Here is a 19,703-nt window from a genome sequence, read left to right as displayed (position 1 = left end):
ACATTCATCAAATATGTATCGCCACTTAAGGTCAGCTCATAAAAGTTCTGGGCACAAATGCACTACCTGTGGCATGCAATTTAAAAGAAAAAATAACTTTCAACGCCACATGAGAATACAGCATCCAATGACACGTGTTCCAAATTCCTGTGCTGAGAATCAAAACATTCCAGTAGACGAGAACGACATTGAGATGTCAACAGAACCTCAAGAAAACAATCAAATTGGAGGAGGCCTTACAAGCAATGAAACCAATGATTGCATTACAGAAGAAGAATCAATAAATGGAAATCTCAAGGTTTACAATTTACCCGCTTTAAATAAGACGAAATTTGACCCCCTTCAATTCTTACATTCCAACTTTGACAAAATTAAGAAAATTCTGAGGGCTGCCTTGTTGAAAAGACAAAGTATCAAATGGTATTTAACAATGCAAGTCCGATTCAAAAAGGAAACGAAAGGTCAGACGGAAGTGGTGGAGCCTCATTTTCATGGACGTTGTCATATTGCATTAAAAGTCGTTGATTTGGAACAAAGCCTACAAGATAGCATCAAAAAGATAATGACTTCATTTTTAGAGTATCAGAGACAGGGTAGCAATTGGACACTCGATAAAATTATAGGATTGACCTTAAATGTCGCTAAATACAAACCTTTACGAGGATCAAGTTTTATCCCACTGCCAATCAGACTGAGAGTCAAAAAAGCCATTGTGAACGTACAAAATACAGATCAGAAATGCTTCCAATGGGCTATCTTATCTGCGCTACACCCAGCAGCACACCATGCCAAAAGGGTTTCAAATTACGCTCCATATGTTGATGAACTGGACTTTACTGGAATAGAATTTCCAATGCAGATGAAGGACATTATTAAGTTCGAAATCCAGAATGGCATATCTGTCAATGTTTTTGGTTATGAAAAAGGACATGTTTATCTCATTCATTTGACAAAGCAGCGTTTCGAGCGTCACGTAGATCTTTTAGTGATAACAAACGGACAACGATCACATTACTGCTGGATTAAAAACTTTAATCGACTTCTAGCCGAACAAAACAGCGATCGCAACCAGTATTTCTACTGCTGCTATTGTTTACATGGCTTTACAAAAGCAAAACTGTTGGAAAAGCACAGACCTTATTGCAAAGTGCATGGAGCTCAAAGGATAGAAATGCCTTCAGAGGAAAATAAGTGGCTGAGCTATTCTGACGTTTCCAAGCAACAGAAAGTTAATTTTGTCATATATGCAGATTTTGAGTGCATATCCTCCAAAATTTCAACATGCCAACCCAACTTGTCTAAGCCAAGTACAACTAAGCTAGCAAAACACACTCCTTCAGGGTTTACATATAAGATTGTTGGACCTGATGACAATCTTACGGAAGATCACGTGACATACCGAGGAGAGAATGTTGCCGAAACGTTTGTTGACACATGGTGCAAGTGGAAGAAAGGTTGATGAAAATTCTCCGGAACCCTTTGCCTCTTGAGATGTCAACAAACGATGAAAACTTGTTTCAAACTGCTGAAAAATGCCATATATGTATGCAAGAATTGGGTGCAGATCGTGTTCGCGACCATTGCCACGTAACTGGGAAGTTCCGAGGTGCTGCACATAATACATGCAACCTTAACCTGAAACAACGGGAACGCATACCTGTATTATTTCACAATTTAAGGGGATACGACTCCCACATAATCATGCAAGCAATTGGAAAAATGAAAACCAAAACACTGAGCTGCATTCCACAGAACCATGAAAAGTACATATCTTTTTCAATGGGAAAACTGGATTTCATTGATTCCTTTCAATTTCTGTCAACATCTCTAGAAAAACTTGTGAAAAACCTTTCAAAGGAAGGTGTAGAGAAGTTTAAGCACCTTCATCACTATATTGAAAAGCAGCATCCAGGTCAAATTAACGAAAAGATGAATTTACTCATGCGCAAAGGGGTGTATCCCTACGAGTACATGGATAGTATAGATAAATTTCGAGAAAAATGTCTTCCAGAGAGATCAGCTTTTCATAGTAGTATTGATGATCAGGATTTGTCAGAAGCTGATTTTTATCATGCACAGTCTGTTTGGAAAACATTTGAGATGTCCGACTTAGGAGACTATCACGATCTCTATATGGAAACTGACATCATTCTTTTAGCCGATGTATTTGAAAACTTTAGAAATCTTTGTCTTCGTATTTATGGACTAGACCCAGCACATTTTTACACTGCCCCGGGACTGGCATGGCAAGCGGCTCTAAAAATGACAGACGTTCATTTAGAACTTTTTACAGACCCTGACATGCATCTATTCATTGAAAGGGGTCTGAGGGGAGGCATTTCTATGATATCACAAAGATACGCCAAAGCTAACAATCCATATGTAGAAGATTACAATCATAGCCAACCAAACAATTACCTCATGTATCTAGATGCAAACAACTTATATGGATGGTCAATGAGTCAAGCTCTTACATCACACGGATTCCGATGGCTTTCCAAGGAGGAAATAAATTCTTTTGATATTCAAAATATCAGTGAAGATTTTAAAGAAGGCTACATTTTATCAGTGGATCTTGATTATCCAGCAGAATTACATGACCTTCACAGTGATTATCCGTTAGCACCAGAACCATTTGAAGTGAAACCAAATATGCTATCATCCTACCAGAAAGAACTACTCAAAGAGCTGAATCTTCTTGAAACATCAACTCGAAAATTAGTTCCGAATCTCCACAACAAAACCGATTACGTAATTCACTATAGGAATTTGCAGCTATACTTATCACTCGGTATGAAGGTCACTAAAGTTCATCAAGTGCTTGCGTTTCAACAGGAGCCATGGTTGAAAAAGTACATTGACTTTAATACAAACATGCGAAAAGCAGCTAAGAATGACTTTGAAAAAGACTTCTACAAATTAATGAATAACAGTGTGTTTGGAAAGACAATGGAAAATCTCAGAAAACGAGTAGATATTCAGCTTATTCACCGGGAGCAAAGGCTTCTTAAGGTTACAGCAAAACCAGGGTTCAAATCATTTAAGATATTCAACAAAGATCTGGCATCGGTGGAACTTACAAAACAGAATCTTGTCTTGAATTGCCCTATATACGTTGGATTTTCCATATTAGAAATGTCAAAGGTACTGATGTATCATTTCCACTACAACAATGTCAAATACACATATGGAGGAAATGAAGAGTTACTGTTCACAGACACAGATTCCTTATGTTACAATATATTTACGGAAGACTTGTACAAGGATCTGGAGAAAGTAAAGCACCATTTTGATTTCAGCGATTACCCAAGTGATCATTTTCTATATGATGACACCAACAAAAAGGTCTTGGGTAAAATGAAAGATGAAACCATGTCAGAGCCTATGACAGAATTTGTAGGTTTGAGACCAAAAATGTATAGTCTTACCTATGGACCAACAGCTAAAGGTGTCAGCAAATCGGTGATTATGCGCCATTCGTCGTACAAAGAATGTTTATTTCAAAGAGAATCTCACATGGAAACCATGATTACATTTAGATCAGAAAAACATCAGATACATACCATTGCCTTGAACAAAACATCTCTTTCCCCCTTTGATGACAAACGTTATATATTGAACGATGGAATTCACACATTAGCTCATGGACATTGGAGAATTTCCCATAATGCAATGACTTTGAGTATTTAAGAAGTGACATGAGAGAGACTGGTCATTTGATGTTCTGTAGTCGAGGAGTCAGCGTCGATCATCATGAATCAATGTAAATTCTGCCCCAAAACTTACGTGTGGCCTCATGATTTACAGCGTCACTTGAAACTGAAACACCCGAGGAAAGATAAAGGATATACCGTAAGTTTCAACCAACAGCAGGAATATACAATGTTAACCCAGCAGCAGCAGCAAGAGTTATACAGCACTTTAAACAATCAACTGCAAGAAGAAACCTTTTTAACGCAACAAAAGATAAATGACGCTTCAAAGAAACAATACCAGGAAACACATCTTAAGCAGCAGCAGCAGATTTTTCAATTCAAGCATCCATTTACTGCAAACGTATCGGGACCAACCTCATGTGGAAAAACATACTTTGTCAAATTACTATTACAAAACTGTCTAACCAAAATTGCTCCCCCGCCAGAACGGATAATTTGGCTTTATAAACGGTGGCAACCTTTGTATGACGTCATAAAGGACACGGTTTTCCCCAGCGTGGAATTCATTCGAGGAATACCAATGGATTTGGAAGAGGATTCTTTTTTAAATCCTCAAAAAAGAAATGTGTTGATTTTAGATGATATGATGTCAAGCACCTCCAAGGATTCCCGGATCAATGAATTGTTTACTGAAGGAAGCCATCATAGAAACCTTTCAGTCATCGCTATTAACCAAAACTTGTTCTACAACAAAGATCCAACCCAAAGACGAAACTGTCATTATCTCGTTCTTTTTAAAAATCCAATAGACAAACAACAAGTGATGACATTGGCTCGACAGATGTATCCTGGAAATACCCAACAATTGATGAGGCATTTCAAAGAAGCAACAGAAAAACCCTTTGGATATCTTTTAATAGATTTAAAACCGACAACGCCTGAATCAATGCGCATGCGCACTGAAATTTTCACAGACATGCCTATAAAAGAACACAAACCAGAAACAACAAGTCATTTGCAAAGATTTTCCGAAGAAGAAAGGACGCATCTAAATAGCTCTGGTGAAGTAAAGAGTCAAACTTTTGAATCCACTGATACATCTTTGCGTTCTATGATGGCATCTTGTGATGATTGTGGACTCGTATTTGATAGTACGCATGACCTCCAACAACATGTCAAGAGATGGTGCCCGGAAAATGATAATCGTAAACGACAACTCCCTCTGGATGATTATGAGGAACCACTTAAAAAGAAGCAGCATATCTTTCAGTCAGATGAATACGCAATGGACTATGACGATGATTCTCCTAATGCATCAACAGAAGAAGACTACTTCAAAAGAATGAAAAAAAGATCAAAGGTTAAAAATGAGGATACGTGGTATGAAAAGTTCAAAAAATATCGAAAAGAGGGATTGTCTAAAATGGAAGCAGAAAATAAAGCAAATAACAAAATGCAGGAAACCAATTTTATTGCATTTTTAGACCTATATGGAAGAACTATTCTGGACATTTTAGACTTGAAAGGTGGACAGATCCACGGAAAAATAATGAATAGTATTGAAAAGTTCCTTAAAAAGGGATATGAAAACTTACCGGCTGTTCGTATGGCTCTCAGGAAGTACAAACATCTCCTTGAGGAGATGATGTATTTAACAGACGATGAACAAACAGATGATGAAGATGATGACACAGATTCTGAAGATGAAACCGAGGATGAAAATGGTGAATAAATTGTCCTCCATAAATTTATGTAATATATAACTTTTATTTCATTTTACCGCTGGAGATTGACGAGGAAACATGTCTTGGGAGAACTATTTACGTGACATTTATTACAATCCAAATAATGCTGGTAGTTTTCTGGGACCAGACAAATTATTCCGGTATGTGAGAAAAGACGGTAAATATGTAATTAGCAAATACAAAATTAGGAAATGGTTGCAAAAACAAGAAGCTTACAGCTTACAAAGACCACTACGGAGACGTTTTCAACGAAACAAAATAATGGTGACGGGTATTGATGACCAGTGGTCTGCAGATCTCATGGATATGGCCAAGTTTGCCAAGTACAACGAAGGATTCATGTATGTACTGGTCGTGATCGATGTTCTATCAAAGTACCTGTGGATGCGTCCTTTGGAAAACAAAAAGGGGGTTACAGTAGCCATTGCTTTAGAGGACATTTTCAAGGAGGATAGAGTACCTAAAAGAATACGAACAGATAAAGGACAGGAATTTCGAGCGAAGGAAGTTCAGAGACTCTTCAAAGATCATGATGTTCAACATCTTTATGCTCAGAATGAAACCAAAGCAGCAATTGCCGAGCGGGTCATCAAAACCATGAAGACAAGGATATATCGTTTTATTACTTACCAAAAGTCGTATGCATATATTGAAAAACTTCAAACTTTTGTCAAAAGCTACAATAGCACATATCACCGAACTATCGGTATGACTCCTAAAATTGTCAACAGTGGAAATGAAACAGCTGTGTGGTGGAAAATGTATTGGCCAAAGGATCACACAGTTATTAAAAAGACGAAGACTGTAAGAAAACCTTTTAGATTTAAAATCGGTGACCACGTTCGACTTACCCATCTCAGGAATCCATTTTCTCTCGAATATGACGAAAGGTGGACGGGTGAAATATTTATCATTTCTCAGAGGATTTTACGTGGTGGTTTACCTGTCTACAGAGTAGAGGATTTTGACGGAGATGAAATCAAAGGATCTTTTTATCAATCAGAACTTCAAAGAGTGGATGTGAAAGACGATGATCTATGGAAAGTTGAAAAAATATTAAAGACTAGAGGAAAGGGGAATAACAAACAATATTTCGTCAAATGGTTTTATTATCCAAAGAAATTTAATTCTTGGATCAAGGCGTCTGATGTTTCAAATCTATGATATAGGAGAGTGCACTACCCTGGACAGGTCAAACATCAGATTCCATCTTTTCAGAAAGAGCGTACATAAACACAGATCGCTTCAGTATGATATGATGGATGGTAGACGACTCTCATAGTGTAAATAAATGTATTGTACATTATAGACTAGGCTGTAGGTCATTGTAAAATGGACATGGGATGGCTCTCCAACCCATGCTTCATAATTGTAACGGGGAAAATAAAAATCTAATTAAAAAATAAATGTTGTCTCTTGTCACTGATTCAAATTTTGTTAGTGCAACTCCCGATTGTGTTTGAATCAATTATTGTTGTAAGCGAGGACTATCTATAACACCTTTGTTGGCGAGGACTATCTATAACACCTTTGTTGGCTACTCTATGATATAGGGAGACTAATTCAAATGATTCTTTTTGGAAAAATAATATCATTAATGAAAATGGTTACATAATGTCATAAAAGCCTTAACTCTTTGAAAGTTACTCTAAAGTTAGTTGAATTGAATCTGTGTTAGAATCGAATGCGTTTGAAACATTTTGAGATTACTAGTGTGTATAATTATATAATTAATTTAATTGACACTCCGACTACACATGACAGAATCATATCGTTTCAAAAATTATGTAATTAATAATCAAAATATAATTAATTTTAATTAATATTTCATAATTAATTTGTTAATTAAATTCATTAGATGACGTCATGGGTATCCTCACACGCTGGGAGGATACCAGGAGGATCCTCCATAGTAACTCTATGGGAGGACACTGGTCCAGAACCCTGGTTTTTTCCCTACTTTAATAAATTATTTAAGTTTGTCAAAAGCTGATGAACTAGTTGATTTTAATCTTTGTAATGAACTAATGTATTTTATGACACAAAGGATATATATTGTATAAATGTTATTTATGAATTGTAGATATTAAATCCATAGCAAGACATATATACTGTATTAGAAATATATTAAAGATGGATTCGTACCCATAGTTTGGTACATTGTATGTAGCTATATGTATACGGTAAATATTTATTATCCACTATATGAAGTGAATATATAAAGAGAAATATCGATTGTCAAGAGATATAACTCATTGACTTGTGTCAATATTTATTATTTTATGACCTAATTAATATGTAGTAATTATCTGATTTTATGATGACAACAGATTCTGCTGTTATATGTGATATCAAATTTAGTTAATGAATTTTTTATTGTTTTGCAGAATCTGGTACTAGTATATAATCCTTGTAATAAACGGCACCACTCTGAAACCATCTTGTGTTAATTGCTGCTCCGCTACAGTTGATCCCCAACTGTAGCCTCAGCTTTAAACCTCGAGCCAAGATTTTGGATCGAGTCAACACTGCATGGGAGTGTACGCGCGCATTGTAATTTTACTAATATTGACTCGATCGTCTTTGAATGACAAAAAGTCCTGAAAGATTCTTTCAATATTTGCTGTTCCATCCCTAACTTGAAGGAGGTACCCGCGTCAGCATATCTGAATCTACATTGGATTACTGTAAACATATATTTTGTATATAAAATGAAATATTTATAGAAAAATTGTCGCCCTCGAAAATGAAGCAAATTCAATAATTACATAGTTATATCTTTTAGAACAATTTTATCTGGGCGAACTTATAACGAGGTAAAATTGTTTGCACATATAATAGGGCAAAACTAATACGGGGCGAAAATAACAAATATATTAATCTGTACATACAGTATTAATAAGATTTTCTATGACCTGTAATTATCATACTCTGCTTTTCCCTTTGTATTTTGTAAAATTTCCACTCAATATTGTTGGCCCAACCTTGCTCCAGATCGAGCAGATCTAAACGTACAACGTATAAAAATACCTGCCAATCAATATGTTTTGTGGTCATTCTCTTCTTGAGAAGACGATTTAAACAAAAAAAAATCCGAGGTATAATGATGAATTTTTACATCCTTTGTGCCCTCACCACTAGGAAACTTATGTGAACAAAACCAACACTACATGAAGTTGCTTCAGTAATATTGTACATAGCCCTGCTGTGGTTAGTAAACAAATTTCTAAAGAGGTTTTCCTGATATGTTCATTTATATTCGTCCACTTTTCCCGTTCTCTGGACTATGATATTGACAAATTTGAATCTACATTATACATGAAATTAAAACATAATTGTGCTTACAGACTATACAATCCCTTCGAGGGGTCAAATTTTCTAGGATTGAGAATAAAATATTGGTTCGGGGGATTTCTTCTTCGTGGATGAAGAAGATACACGATACTGTTATATAAAATTTTAGCATTTCGGGGGGGGGGGGGGGGGGGGGGGGGGGGCTGTATTCGAGGCTCCGTCATACCACGAAAACAAGGAAAATTTAACTTCCACGAAAATAAGTGATTTCACAGAATCTCAAGGATCAAATCAGAAAGGTTAGAGTCAACATAAAAATTAATGAAAAGATATCGATGCGATTGGTCCTTTTGTTTTAATTTTCTTCATTTTTAGACCATTGATCTATGGGGCAGTATACATAGATATCTTATATTGCCAATAGAAAATTGTCAGTGAAACGATTAATAAATTAACAACTTTGTTTTGTCGGTTATTAAATCTTCAAAGTCTTGATGAGATTTTTTTTAACTAAAATGTCCAAAGAACAAATAAAGAATAGAACACAGGTTAAAACAAACAAGATCACATTTTTATTTGCTTAAAAAAATACATAAAATAGTTCAGTAAATGGATTCAACAGATATACAGTATCCAAGAGATTTTAAAAAAATAAAATGAAATACTTCACTCAAGAAAATTAAAATCATCTGACACATACACCCATAATACCACCCATTATGAGCTGCACAAATATTTATTCTTCTTTTCAACAGTAGCAGAAATAAGGGGAGCTAGGAGGGAAAACTCTCATACAACAGATACAACATGTATTAAATTTCCTCCTCCCACTAACAACAAAACTGACATAGTTATAGTAGTGCATCACTCCATAAGAATAGGAAATCTAGTTGCAGTGTGCAGAATTTGATGATATTAACCAATCATCTTACAACATATAGAGGGAAACATAACAACTTAAAAATATTACAGAATATTTATTTACAAAACGAAAAATACTACCTTTATTTATATATCGTCTACATTTATAAAAATAATACTGATTTGTCCTGAACATTGAGACTTTGAGCTTTTTTATGCACACTCAAATCATTTTCACTTCCCAGAGAGACGACATGAAAGTCACAAGGCAGTTTCAATAAAAGTACCTTTAACGCAATGAAAATTTACAATGGCCTGTGTAGAATACATATGTGGGCCAATTTTAAGGACCCTAAACCAGTAATCAATACACTTAACATATATAACACCAGATATAATAGATAAGGAAGAAAAATAGCTTTCTGGGAAAATTCAATTAAAAAAAAAGTTTCTTGTATCCACAATGGCCAGCTCCTTAATGTGGCCAACTTATCAACGTAGCTTAACTACTATGCATTATTCAATACTTAAGGTAAACATTGAGCTTCCAAAAAACAATAAAGAATGAACAGTCTGATATGTGACGTCTTTCTTATTAACTGTTTACTGGACTTTACTCTCCAGCACCTCCTCCAGTTTGTTGATCTGGTTGAATGGATTACAAGGAGGAACAGTGGTCACCATCTTAGACATCTGAGACTCCCGCTTGTGGTTTGAGTTATTGGGGGATATTGGCATTGATCTAAAAATAGAGAACTGAGAGTGAGGCTTTGACCCACAAAATACAGAGAATTGAGAGTGAGGCTTTGACCCCAAAATACACAAAGTATTGAGAGAGAGGCTTTGACCAACTGTTGGAGTGGTGCTCTGAGCATTAATTACTTATGAACTATTAAAGTGATGCTTTGAGCATGAACTACTTACTTATGAACTGCTGAACTGATTAATTACTTATGAACTGTTGGAGTTGTGCTCTGAGCATTAATTACTTACTTATGAACTGCTGAAGTGGTGCAGCATTAATTACTTACTTATGAACCGTTGAAGTGGTGCTCTGAGCATTAATTACTTTCATAGAATGAGCTGGAGCATAGACTCCCTGCCACAAAGTACAGCCCTGATAGCCTGGGATGTTTGGCCGACTGAAAAGAAATCAAAGAATTCAATAAGAATGGAAAGTTAAATTTGTGCATTATAATTGATGTAAAACTAGTTCATAAGGAATTCCTTGGGACATAAATATTTTAGTTATTTATAATGTAAGTTATTTATAATGTATTTCTTTATAATTATCCATACCAGGAAGTTCTAGGATATGAGGGATTGGAAGTGATATATAATTTCCATATAACCAAGATTTTTTAAAATCTCAGTTACTTATATTATTGGATTTTTTTGTAATGCAATTCAAAGTTCTAAAGAGGAAGACACATGAAGATCTTGACATAATTTTCGTAGAATTTTATTTTTCAAGAAACATATGCTTTTTAGTTATCTATAGAACTTTATTTTGTGGAAATCTTGTCTATTTTGTGATGAACAATTAGGCTCCAGGGCCATAAAACTTAGATGAGATCAATTTTGATCTCAGTGTCACTTTTCCAATAAATATAATTCCTTTTTTGAAAGTGAGACTGAGATCAAAAGTTAGAACTCATATGCATCTAAGTTTTATAGCCCTGGAGCCTGGTTATTAGAATCAACAGTTCAGCTCATCTAAGTTTTATGGCCCCGGAGCCAGGTCATTAGAATCAACAGTTTAGCTCATCTTAGTTTTATGGCCCCGGAGCCAGGTCATTAGAATCAACAGTTCAGCTCATCTTAGTTTTATGGCCCCGGAGCCAGGTCATTAGAATCAACAGTTTAGCTCATCTAAGTTTTATGGCCCCGGAGCCAGGTCATTAGAATCAACAGCTCTGCTCATCTAAGTTTTATGGCCCCAGAGCCAGGTCATTAGAATCAACAGCTCTGCTCATCTAAGTTTTATGGCCCCGGAGCCAGGTCATTAGAATCAACAGCTCTGCTCATCTAAGTTTTATGGCCCCGGAGCCAGGTCATTAGAATCAACAGTTCAGATCATCTAAGTTTTATGGCCCCGGAGCCAGGTCGTTATAATCAATAGTGCAGCTGTACTTACTGCCCTGTCTCGCTGTATCTAGGAATGTTCACTCTCTTGATGGTATAGGGATTGAAAGGTTCTCTGGCATTGTCTTTCTCATCTAAGTTATCTGCTCCTACACAACCACTGAAATAAAAATGTGTGAGTAAAGATGCATAGGTATTTGAAAAAAAAAGATGAGCTTTTTAACAATTTTTTTTTCAGGCCAGGGGAATATACAAAAGGAATCTTTGCAACAGATTTTTTATGTATTCACATGTATAAATACTTGCATATCATGATGCAAGGTCTAAGCTGCATTAGATTATATGTTGTTGTTTAAATTACTAACCTGCAATTTGGTATATCTTAGTATATATTGTGAAACTAACTTACATGTACATGTAACTTGTTAATTATTAAGTATGTGTTGTATACATGTATAAGTAACTTAATTATCATTAATTTAGAATATGCAATTAGATTACATTTTGTAAATATCTTACCTGTAATTAGGTATATGTTGTGTTCTAGGACAAGGGCTAGAGCTAAAGAGAAACACAAAATGACATGTATACAAAATTTTTTATCAGCATTGGTTTGGAAGATAACATGTTGTTTGGTACATGTAAGATCATACTCACAAATTGATTGGTCCGTCTTTATAATAACCACGCCTCCTTTGAAACCAATCCCAAGACCTTCCAGTTCCCTATAAAAGACCATTGAACAGATGTTTTATATATCTGCCAGTCTGTATAGATACTTGTACAGTGTATATAAATATTTCCACACATTTTGTTTTTCATTCCTGATCGCGTGAATGGGTCTAAACTCTCTTTTATTTACATTACATATAACTTAATAACAGCCACTCCTGAGCTGCGGGGTCGTACTGTATTAGGGATATTTTCGCCTTGTGTTATTTTCACCCTTTCACACTTGCAAACAATTTTGCCCCATTTAAAAATCATCCAGTCACAATTCTGTTTAAGAAATTATATATTGTGTTCTTTGAATTCGTCCCGTTTAAAATTCGCCCATTTGAGAGTAGGGAAGGGGCGTATCTTTTGTTTACGTTACGTGTAACTTACCTACCATTCCTGAGCTATGGGGTCGTATCTTTTGTTTACGTTACATGTAACTTACCTGTCACTTCTGAGCCGCGGGTTCGTATCTTTTGGTTACGTTACGTGTAACTTACCTACCATTCCTGAGCTGTGGGGTCGTATCTTTTGTTAACGTTACATGTAAGTGATGTAACTCACCTGCCATTCCTGAGCCGCGGGTTCGTATCTTTTGTTTACGTTACATGTAACTCACCTGCCATTCCTGAGCCGCGGGGTCGTATCTTTTGAGGGTGTAGGTCTGTGATATCATGTCCGGCCTCTCCTCCAGGGTACTGACAGGTGCCCATTGTTTGGGGGGAAGCATATTGTCCCACGGTACCTCCTCGTATGACCTGAATAGAAAATGAATAGAGATTTATAGTATACTGTACGTGTACAGAAATTGGCGTATTCAAAATTTAGAGCACTTACTGGGTATGGAGTTGTTGGCGAAATCATGAATTAGCGCTATACATATCCATGCCGTTTATTGTATTTATAAATGATTTCTTAGCGGTATTCATGAATTAGCGCATCGTTGTGTGCGCCAAAGCGGCTAAAATATGAAGCCCACTTTTTAAGTACACATACAGTACATGTATGTTAAATCAAGATTAATAAATCTAAAAAAAAAATACTTTCTCGTATGACCTGAATAGAAAATGAATAAATTAAGGTATAGATATTTCATTTAATGTAGAATTCAAATGAATGACTTTCTCAATATCTCACAGGATATGTGATTTTGTTGGTCAAAATAGAAACAAAAGTTTATTGATAGATAAATGATAACTGTCAATATTTATTATTTTAGCATAAAATGACTTTATATGACTCATTATGGACTAAAGAGGTATTAAGTTCTAACAGAAACACATTGATTTTAATTGTGTCACTTGAAAACCACACGTTTTCATTGTATTTTTCTGTATCAGTGTTTACATGTAGATTGTACAGGTGTTCTGTGATATTTTTAGACTCTTGTTTTTTCCTTGATTGATCCAAATAAAAAAGTTCATCAACTTGAAAATTAGTAAATCAGGATCGGTAGCTAAATACTTGTAAAACATAGATGACTTACTTCTGTGTGGAGGCGCCGTACATAAATTTCAGGGCGAGGTGATCTCTTCCCTCCCTGCTCTGTTCTGACGGGGGCTTAGGGACAAACGCTGACTGAAAAACAAAGACGATGTAAAGAAAATTAATGGAAAAAGAAATTATGCTTACCTTAAATAAATTTTTCTGTATATTGATAATTAATGACCATTTTCTAACAGAAGACATGAAATAAAAATGAAATTGAGGTAAATTTAATAAACGATACGTTGCATGAGAGAAATTACACCCACCCACCCCCCATCCCGTGAAACAAAAATTCCTAAATTCCTTTTTAGGTATTATTTATTTTTATTTCACAAATTCATACCAAAGCCTTAAAATGTACTATTTTCCATGCATATTTGAAAATCTGGTGATGTTTTAAAGCCTTTTTCCAATGGATACAATTTTCTACCCCCTTTATGAAAAGAGCTGTATAAAAGAGTAATTAACATTTTGACGCTCGTTTTAGAATTATTATTAATGAACTCTTTTTTTGCATTCAACAAGTTTTAATGACCAAAATTCCATTTATACTGGTGCAATTTTTTTTTTACCAAAAACAAAAAACAAAAAAATTTAAAAATTTAATTAAAGATAAGCCAAATGTGTTTGAAGTGACCCAATCACAAAAAGCTGTGTGTTTTCCCCATGCGTCAGTCTTAATAAAACTTTGACAACATTTCTGTCCTGTACATTTTAACGCTGAACGTTACAGAAAATAAAGCACCCAGTACAGTGACCCACGATGTTGTGTCCTCTCCCTTCTCTCAATTTTGTCCTATAAAGGTGGGTTGATTCTCTGTTCTGGTGCTGTTTCAATTTCACAAGAACACAAAGAGGGTGGGATGGGAACACCCCCCCCCCTTATTATGTTAAAGGTTCCAGTTACGTTAGCTGTGATCTTGATGGGAAATCGGAGGTGGGGGGGGGGGTCATGAAAAAACATGTTAGCACTGATGTTAGATTCGAGATAACTCTTTTAATTATTTATTTATTTTAGCATTGATGTTAGATTACATGATGAAAATTTTGATTTATTTTTTTTTTTCAAAATTATTTCAGAAGTATAATACTGCTTAAAATTTAAACTTTTGCTGATTCAAAAATATATCTTGGCTTTCTGGCACGAGACATTTCTTAGATTTTATTTAATTAATCCGATGTGCGATTAGAGTTAGACATAAAAAAAAAGTGTGTCAGTCATTTGCTGCATCATGGGAGGACAAACATAGTACTAGTGTGAACAATTTAAAATTCTTGTGTTTAAAAAAAGTACCTTATTGAAACTTCCATCCTGTCAAGGTATCAAAATAACATTATACAGTGCAGGAAACTAATTTTGTTACAGCATCAATGCTGATTTGAATGCTTCCTTTGCTTGCTGATTTGAATGCTTCCTTTGCTTGCTGATTTAATGCTTGTAATCCTTATCCTGATGCTGTTTTATAATTAGGTCAATGCTACCGGAAGTAGCATCATGCTACCGGAAGTAGATAATCAATTTCAGCATTGCCGTTTAAAGCAATAAAAGTGCCTTTTACAATTATTTGATCATAATATCTCACTATGTATCAGTAATGTGAATACTTTAACCAATATTCCTTCTTTCTTTTTTAATTTTTTACTGAATTAAAACTCATTGATTTTCTGATGCTAGTAGGATAATGCTGATTTTATGTAGGTCAATGCTGGTTTTATCCTTTGCTTGCTGATGCTGATCCTGGTAATGCTGTTTTTTAAATGCTGATCCTGATGCTAACTCGATCCTGATGCTACTAATGCTTATGCTGATGCTGGTTTATGTAACAAAATTAGTTCCCTGCACTGTAATATTTATTTGCAATATGGATTTTGCCAATATTTAGATTTTAAATAACATGTTTTTAAATAACACGAAGAATTAATCATCTTTTAAAAATCTTGCAATTTTTTTATTGCATTATCCACGTGTTTGATTATCCCCTCTCTTTAATCTATACAGCAGTATGTACGATAAAGTTGATAATTATACGTCTATATGTACAATAATGACCCACTCGGCACACCTCGGCCGATTCGTACCTCTTGATGAAGATAACGGAATCAGCCGAGGTTTGTCGAATGAATAATTACCCTCGTAACGATCTTATTTTTTTTTTATTTATTTATTATTTTTATAATTTTTTTTGTCGATGGGTTTACCTTTGACCTCCATTTTGTCGTTTCCGGGGGGTCCTTACGGGGGTCATAATCACTAGTCCACCCTGAAAGACAAAGTATTGTACAAATTATATAAATTATACATGTCGCTTATCTACAGTACTATATTGATATAATATTTTGACATTCACTAAAAAATGTCTGCTAACTTCATAGTCAATGTTATATATATTTTTTAAAATGTACATGTATACAGCTTTTATGTGTTTAAACAAATGATACATATACATGTATCTACAAAACAGTTGTTTTTCTATTCGTTTCGTTGAATGTTGAATACATGTATTTACATTAGAGTTTTAATTAATTGCAAATAAGAATATGTTCAATCGATAGAAGAAAAAAAAAGCTGCCATAGTCTCAATTCTACATGCCGTGGAAGCAGATGAAGGAATTTATTGAGTTTGGTCGTCCGTTAAATACCTATGACAATATACCCTTTAGTTATTTATGCAGATAAACAAGACCTTTAAATGTTTTTTTGTTTGTAAAACAATGAACGTCTTGTTAAATTTAGACAGGTCGATTACAACGAATCCGATCATATGTCCGAATTGTTTGATTAGCGCAAAAAGTTTTCAAAAGGATAAAATTTCTGACAAAATATCGATCACAGAATGTTGCCCCAGATATAAAGAATTGTCCCATTAATGTATTAGATTTATTTTTAAATATACCATGTAATTAAAATAGCAAAGTGCTAAAAAGAATATTAGGTGTTTAAATTACTCATTTGATTTTTTTTCAAATATATGTATGTATACTTATATACATGTATAACGATTTGAAAAAAAATGACATTCTTCTTTTGGAATGACATTTAAACTTCAAGTTTATCATTAAATTATATTTCAAAATTATGTCTAGTGTACACATACCGGTATACTTGAGAAATAAATTATACATTTTCTATATCTTAAGTACATTTTGATTTTAAAAAAGAAGAAAAAACCATTTTATTGGAACTTTTTAAATAAAGGTAGAGTATATAACTGTAATTGAGCACTTGGACATCTGATGTTTTGGTGAATTTACTATTTCACACTGACTTCTTCAACAACAACAAAAAATCTGTGAAGTTTGGGGAAATGTTATAGTTTATAGTTTTAAATTCTATGAATTCTAAAACTTTAATGTAACACCTATACCCCATTGCAGCCAAAGAGGGGAAGACAGATCGCCACCTCCCCTCCCCCCCCCCCCCCCCCAAACCAACCACCTTTAGCGAACCACAGTCTCTCTTAATTTTTATTTATGAAAATTACCAGAATAATACATATAGCTTTATTCCAATGTATTATCTGATAATCTAGGATAAGCCTTTCAGGTGATTGCTGAACCGATTATGTTTTACCTTTAAATTTCAATTTCACTAATGACTGCCTATAGTATGGTAATTAATTGAAAGCCTATATACCCCACGGAATAGAAACAGTTCTGTTCTGTATATCCAGGTCTAAGTATACAGGTAGATATACAAGTAGATATGTCCCTGTACTTATGTAGATACTTTCCAGTAGAATACACGGAAGAGAAGTTTACCTTCGCTAATTAACGTGTTGAATTTCGTTTACCTTGATTGCTAAATTTATCGATCTTTCAGTAATCAATAATACGTCAAATGCTTATGTTTAATACACCTAAATTTAATTTAACATTGGAAACAAGGGGTGGACACTGCACTTCCAAGGAGAGATGGGGCGGGGGGGGGGGGGGGGGGCACGGGTGCTTGTGGACAGCCCCCCTTCCTCTTGTTTTAATACCTATACTGTATATAGACCCTTTTTTTAAAAATCATTTTGTTTCATAAATAGTTCTCCTAGCACATGTATTCAATTTGAAAAATCACAAAATAATAAATAATAATAATAATTATGATAATTGTCCTAGAATAAATGTTTGACTGGATTTCATACTCGCGATATAATAAAATTTAACAAGTTTAGATAGAAAAAGCTGTTTCTAATGCAACATACGCTTAAAGGGTTCTATAATGCAATGCATATATACATGTACTTATAGTGTCATGTACTTTTAACATTTCAGATAGAGACCTCATTTACTTTTTTGCCCTGCATACAAAGAAGAGAAAGGGTGTACATGTATACTGTACATAAAAAAATATTTTATGAATAAATAAATTACTTTTCCGTAATTTGGAGTTCTCTTATTTTTATGCTGAAAATTCCATAAAAATCTACTCAGTAGCTTTCCTCTCTGGCACCTGTAGATTTATTCATTTGTGTCTGTTTCGCTTAATATTTGAGTACAAAGTACAGTACATGTGTACAAATGTATCTGATCAAAATATCATATTTATACGTAATAGTATATGAATAATTAAGTTATCTATTAATATTTAATATAGATATTTTCTTGAAATATATGCCATACGAAATGTTCATGCAGTTTTGCATTTTGTAGAAGTATTACAACAACAACAACAACAACAACATAAATAAATAAATAAATAAATAAATAAATAAATAAATAAACTGTAAGAGGTACCGCTTGGCACAATAAACATGCAACAAGCAACACATATACATGCATGTATATGCATTTTAAAAAGAACATTAAACACATTGTTATAATTTTTTAAACTAGAAAAAAATCTTAATATACCTCCTAGTTGAGATTTTATCCATTCATCGGAGGTTTTCCTACTGTTCCAGAAAGATGGAGCTCCGGGTTCATACGTATTAGAGCGTCGTAACTCCGGAGGGGCTTTCTCAAAAGTTTTCCTGTCCGAGTTCTTACTTTGTGGAGGGGCGCATTGCGGGACATCGTTAAGCTGGGCTAGGGGTTTGATTTTCTTATGTCCTGTACCCCTGTCGACATCCCCTCCCGCCGATACAAAACCAGACACGGGGTCAACAATATTATCATAGTCCCTATAAGGCGCATTGGACCGGAAGTCGCCCTCATCATTCCAGCGTTTGAATCCGATATCTTTGGCGGGGAAATCTTTAAAGGAGTCAACATCAGCCCTCCCAGTCAGGGTGGGGAATTTCATCTGTCGGATCCGCCTATGGTTTACTATCTGTTGCACGGTATTCCCACCAGCATTTGAGTCTACTTGTAAATAAGACTGGAATGGTGGACGGGTTTTAAAATTTGAGTCGGCCAAGACAGGCCCTTCAACTATTGCTGTGGCCATTTTCACTTTTTATTATCCAGTAGTATGAAAGTTTAGAGTGATTATCACAAAATCTATAGGTTTAAAGTTCTACACGTCCGACATATTGTAAACTACCGTGTTACCCGTGGATACTCCGGAAACTTCCATATATGGACGAAACCGGAAGATGCAGGTGCCCGTTCAGAGATCGTTTAAATCCGTCATGCAAAGTTACTGAAAATTTCAATACATATAAAAATTGATATATTTTTAAGTTAAATTTTTTGTGTAACATTCTTATTATAATGGAGAAGAAGTATTAAATTGTGTGATGAAAAGGACACGCGTTCATTTATCAAGATAAGGTCTACGAGAAATATTTCGATTTCAATATTATGATGAATACTATAATGAATATAATTCATCAGTGTTTTTTTTTCTTAAGTTTATGGATGGATTATCTTTTTTAATGTTTGACCAGAAATATCTTAAAAATCTTTTGAGGTGAAGAATTTCAAG

The 19,703-nt window shown here is 34.7% G+C and overlaps 2 protein-coding genes across 2 annotated transcripts; one reads left to right on the top strand and one right to left on the bottom strand.

The window, feature by feature from the left end:
* The first annotated feature begins 1,719 nt into the window (after positions 1–1,719).
* Positions 1,720–3,690, top strand: LOC133202021 (uncharacterized). The gene has a single exon (XM_061337799.1). The coding sequence runs from the start codon at positions 1,720–1,722 to the stop codon at positions 3,688–3,690; it is 1,971 nt and encodes a 656-aa protein (XP_061193783.1).
* Positions 3,691–9,244: 5,554 nt separating this feature from the next.
* Positions 9,245–19,410, bottom strand: LOC133202045 (protein SPMIP7-like). Its single transcript, XM_061337821.1, has 9 exons — positions 18,689–19,410; positions 16,046–16,107; positions 13,845–13,936; positions 12,978–13,116; positions 12,299–12,366; positions 12,161–12,202; positions 11,694–11,801; positions 10,588–10,698; positions 9,245–10,298 (listed from the first exon to the last, which is right to left on the bottom strand). Exons 1-9 carry the CDS (start codon positions 19,221–19,223, stop codon positions 10,160–10,162), a joined length of 1,296 nt encoding a protein of 431 aa, XP_061193805.1. The 5' UTR covers positions 19,224–19,410; the 3' UTR covers positions 9,245–10,159.
* Between the last annotated feature and the right edge of the window lie 293 nt (positions 19,411–19,703).

Source organism: Saccostrea echinata, unplaced genomic scaffold (assembly GCF_033153115.1).
Source record: "Saccostrea echinata isolate AGI-Se365-2 ecotype Australia unplaced genomic scaffold, CSIRO_AGI_Sech_v1 ptg000046l, whole genome shotgun sequence".
NCBI classification, from domain to species: Eukaryota; Metazoa; Mollusca; class Bivalvia; order Ostreida; family Ostreidae; genus Saccostrea; species Saccostrea echinata.
This window is presented reverse-complemented; position numbering and strand designations above follow the sequence as displayed.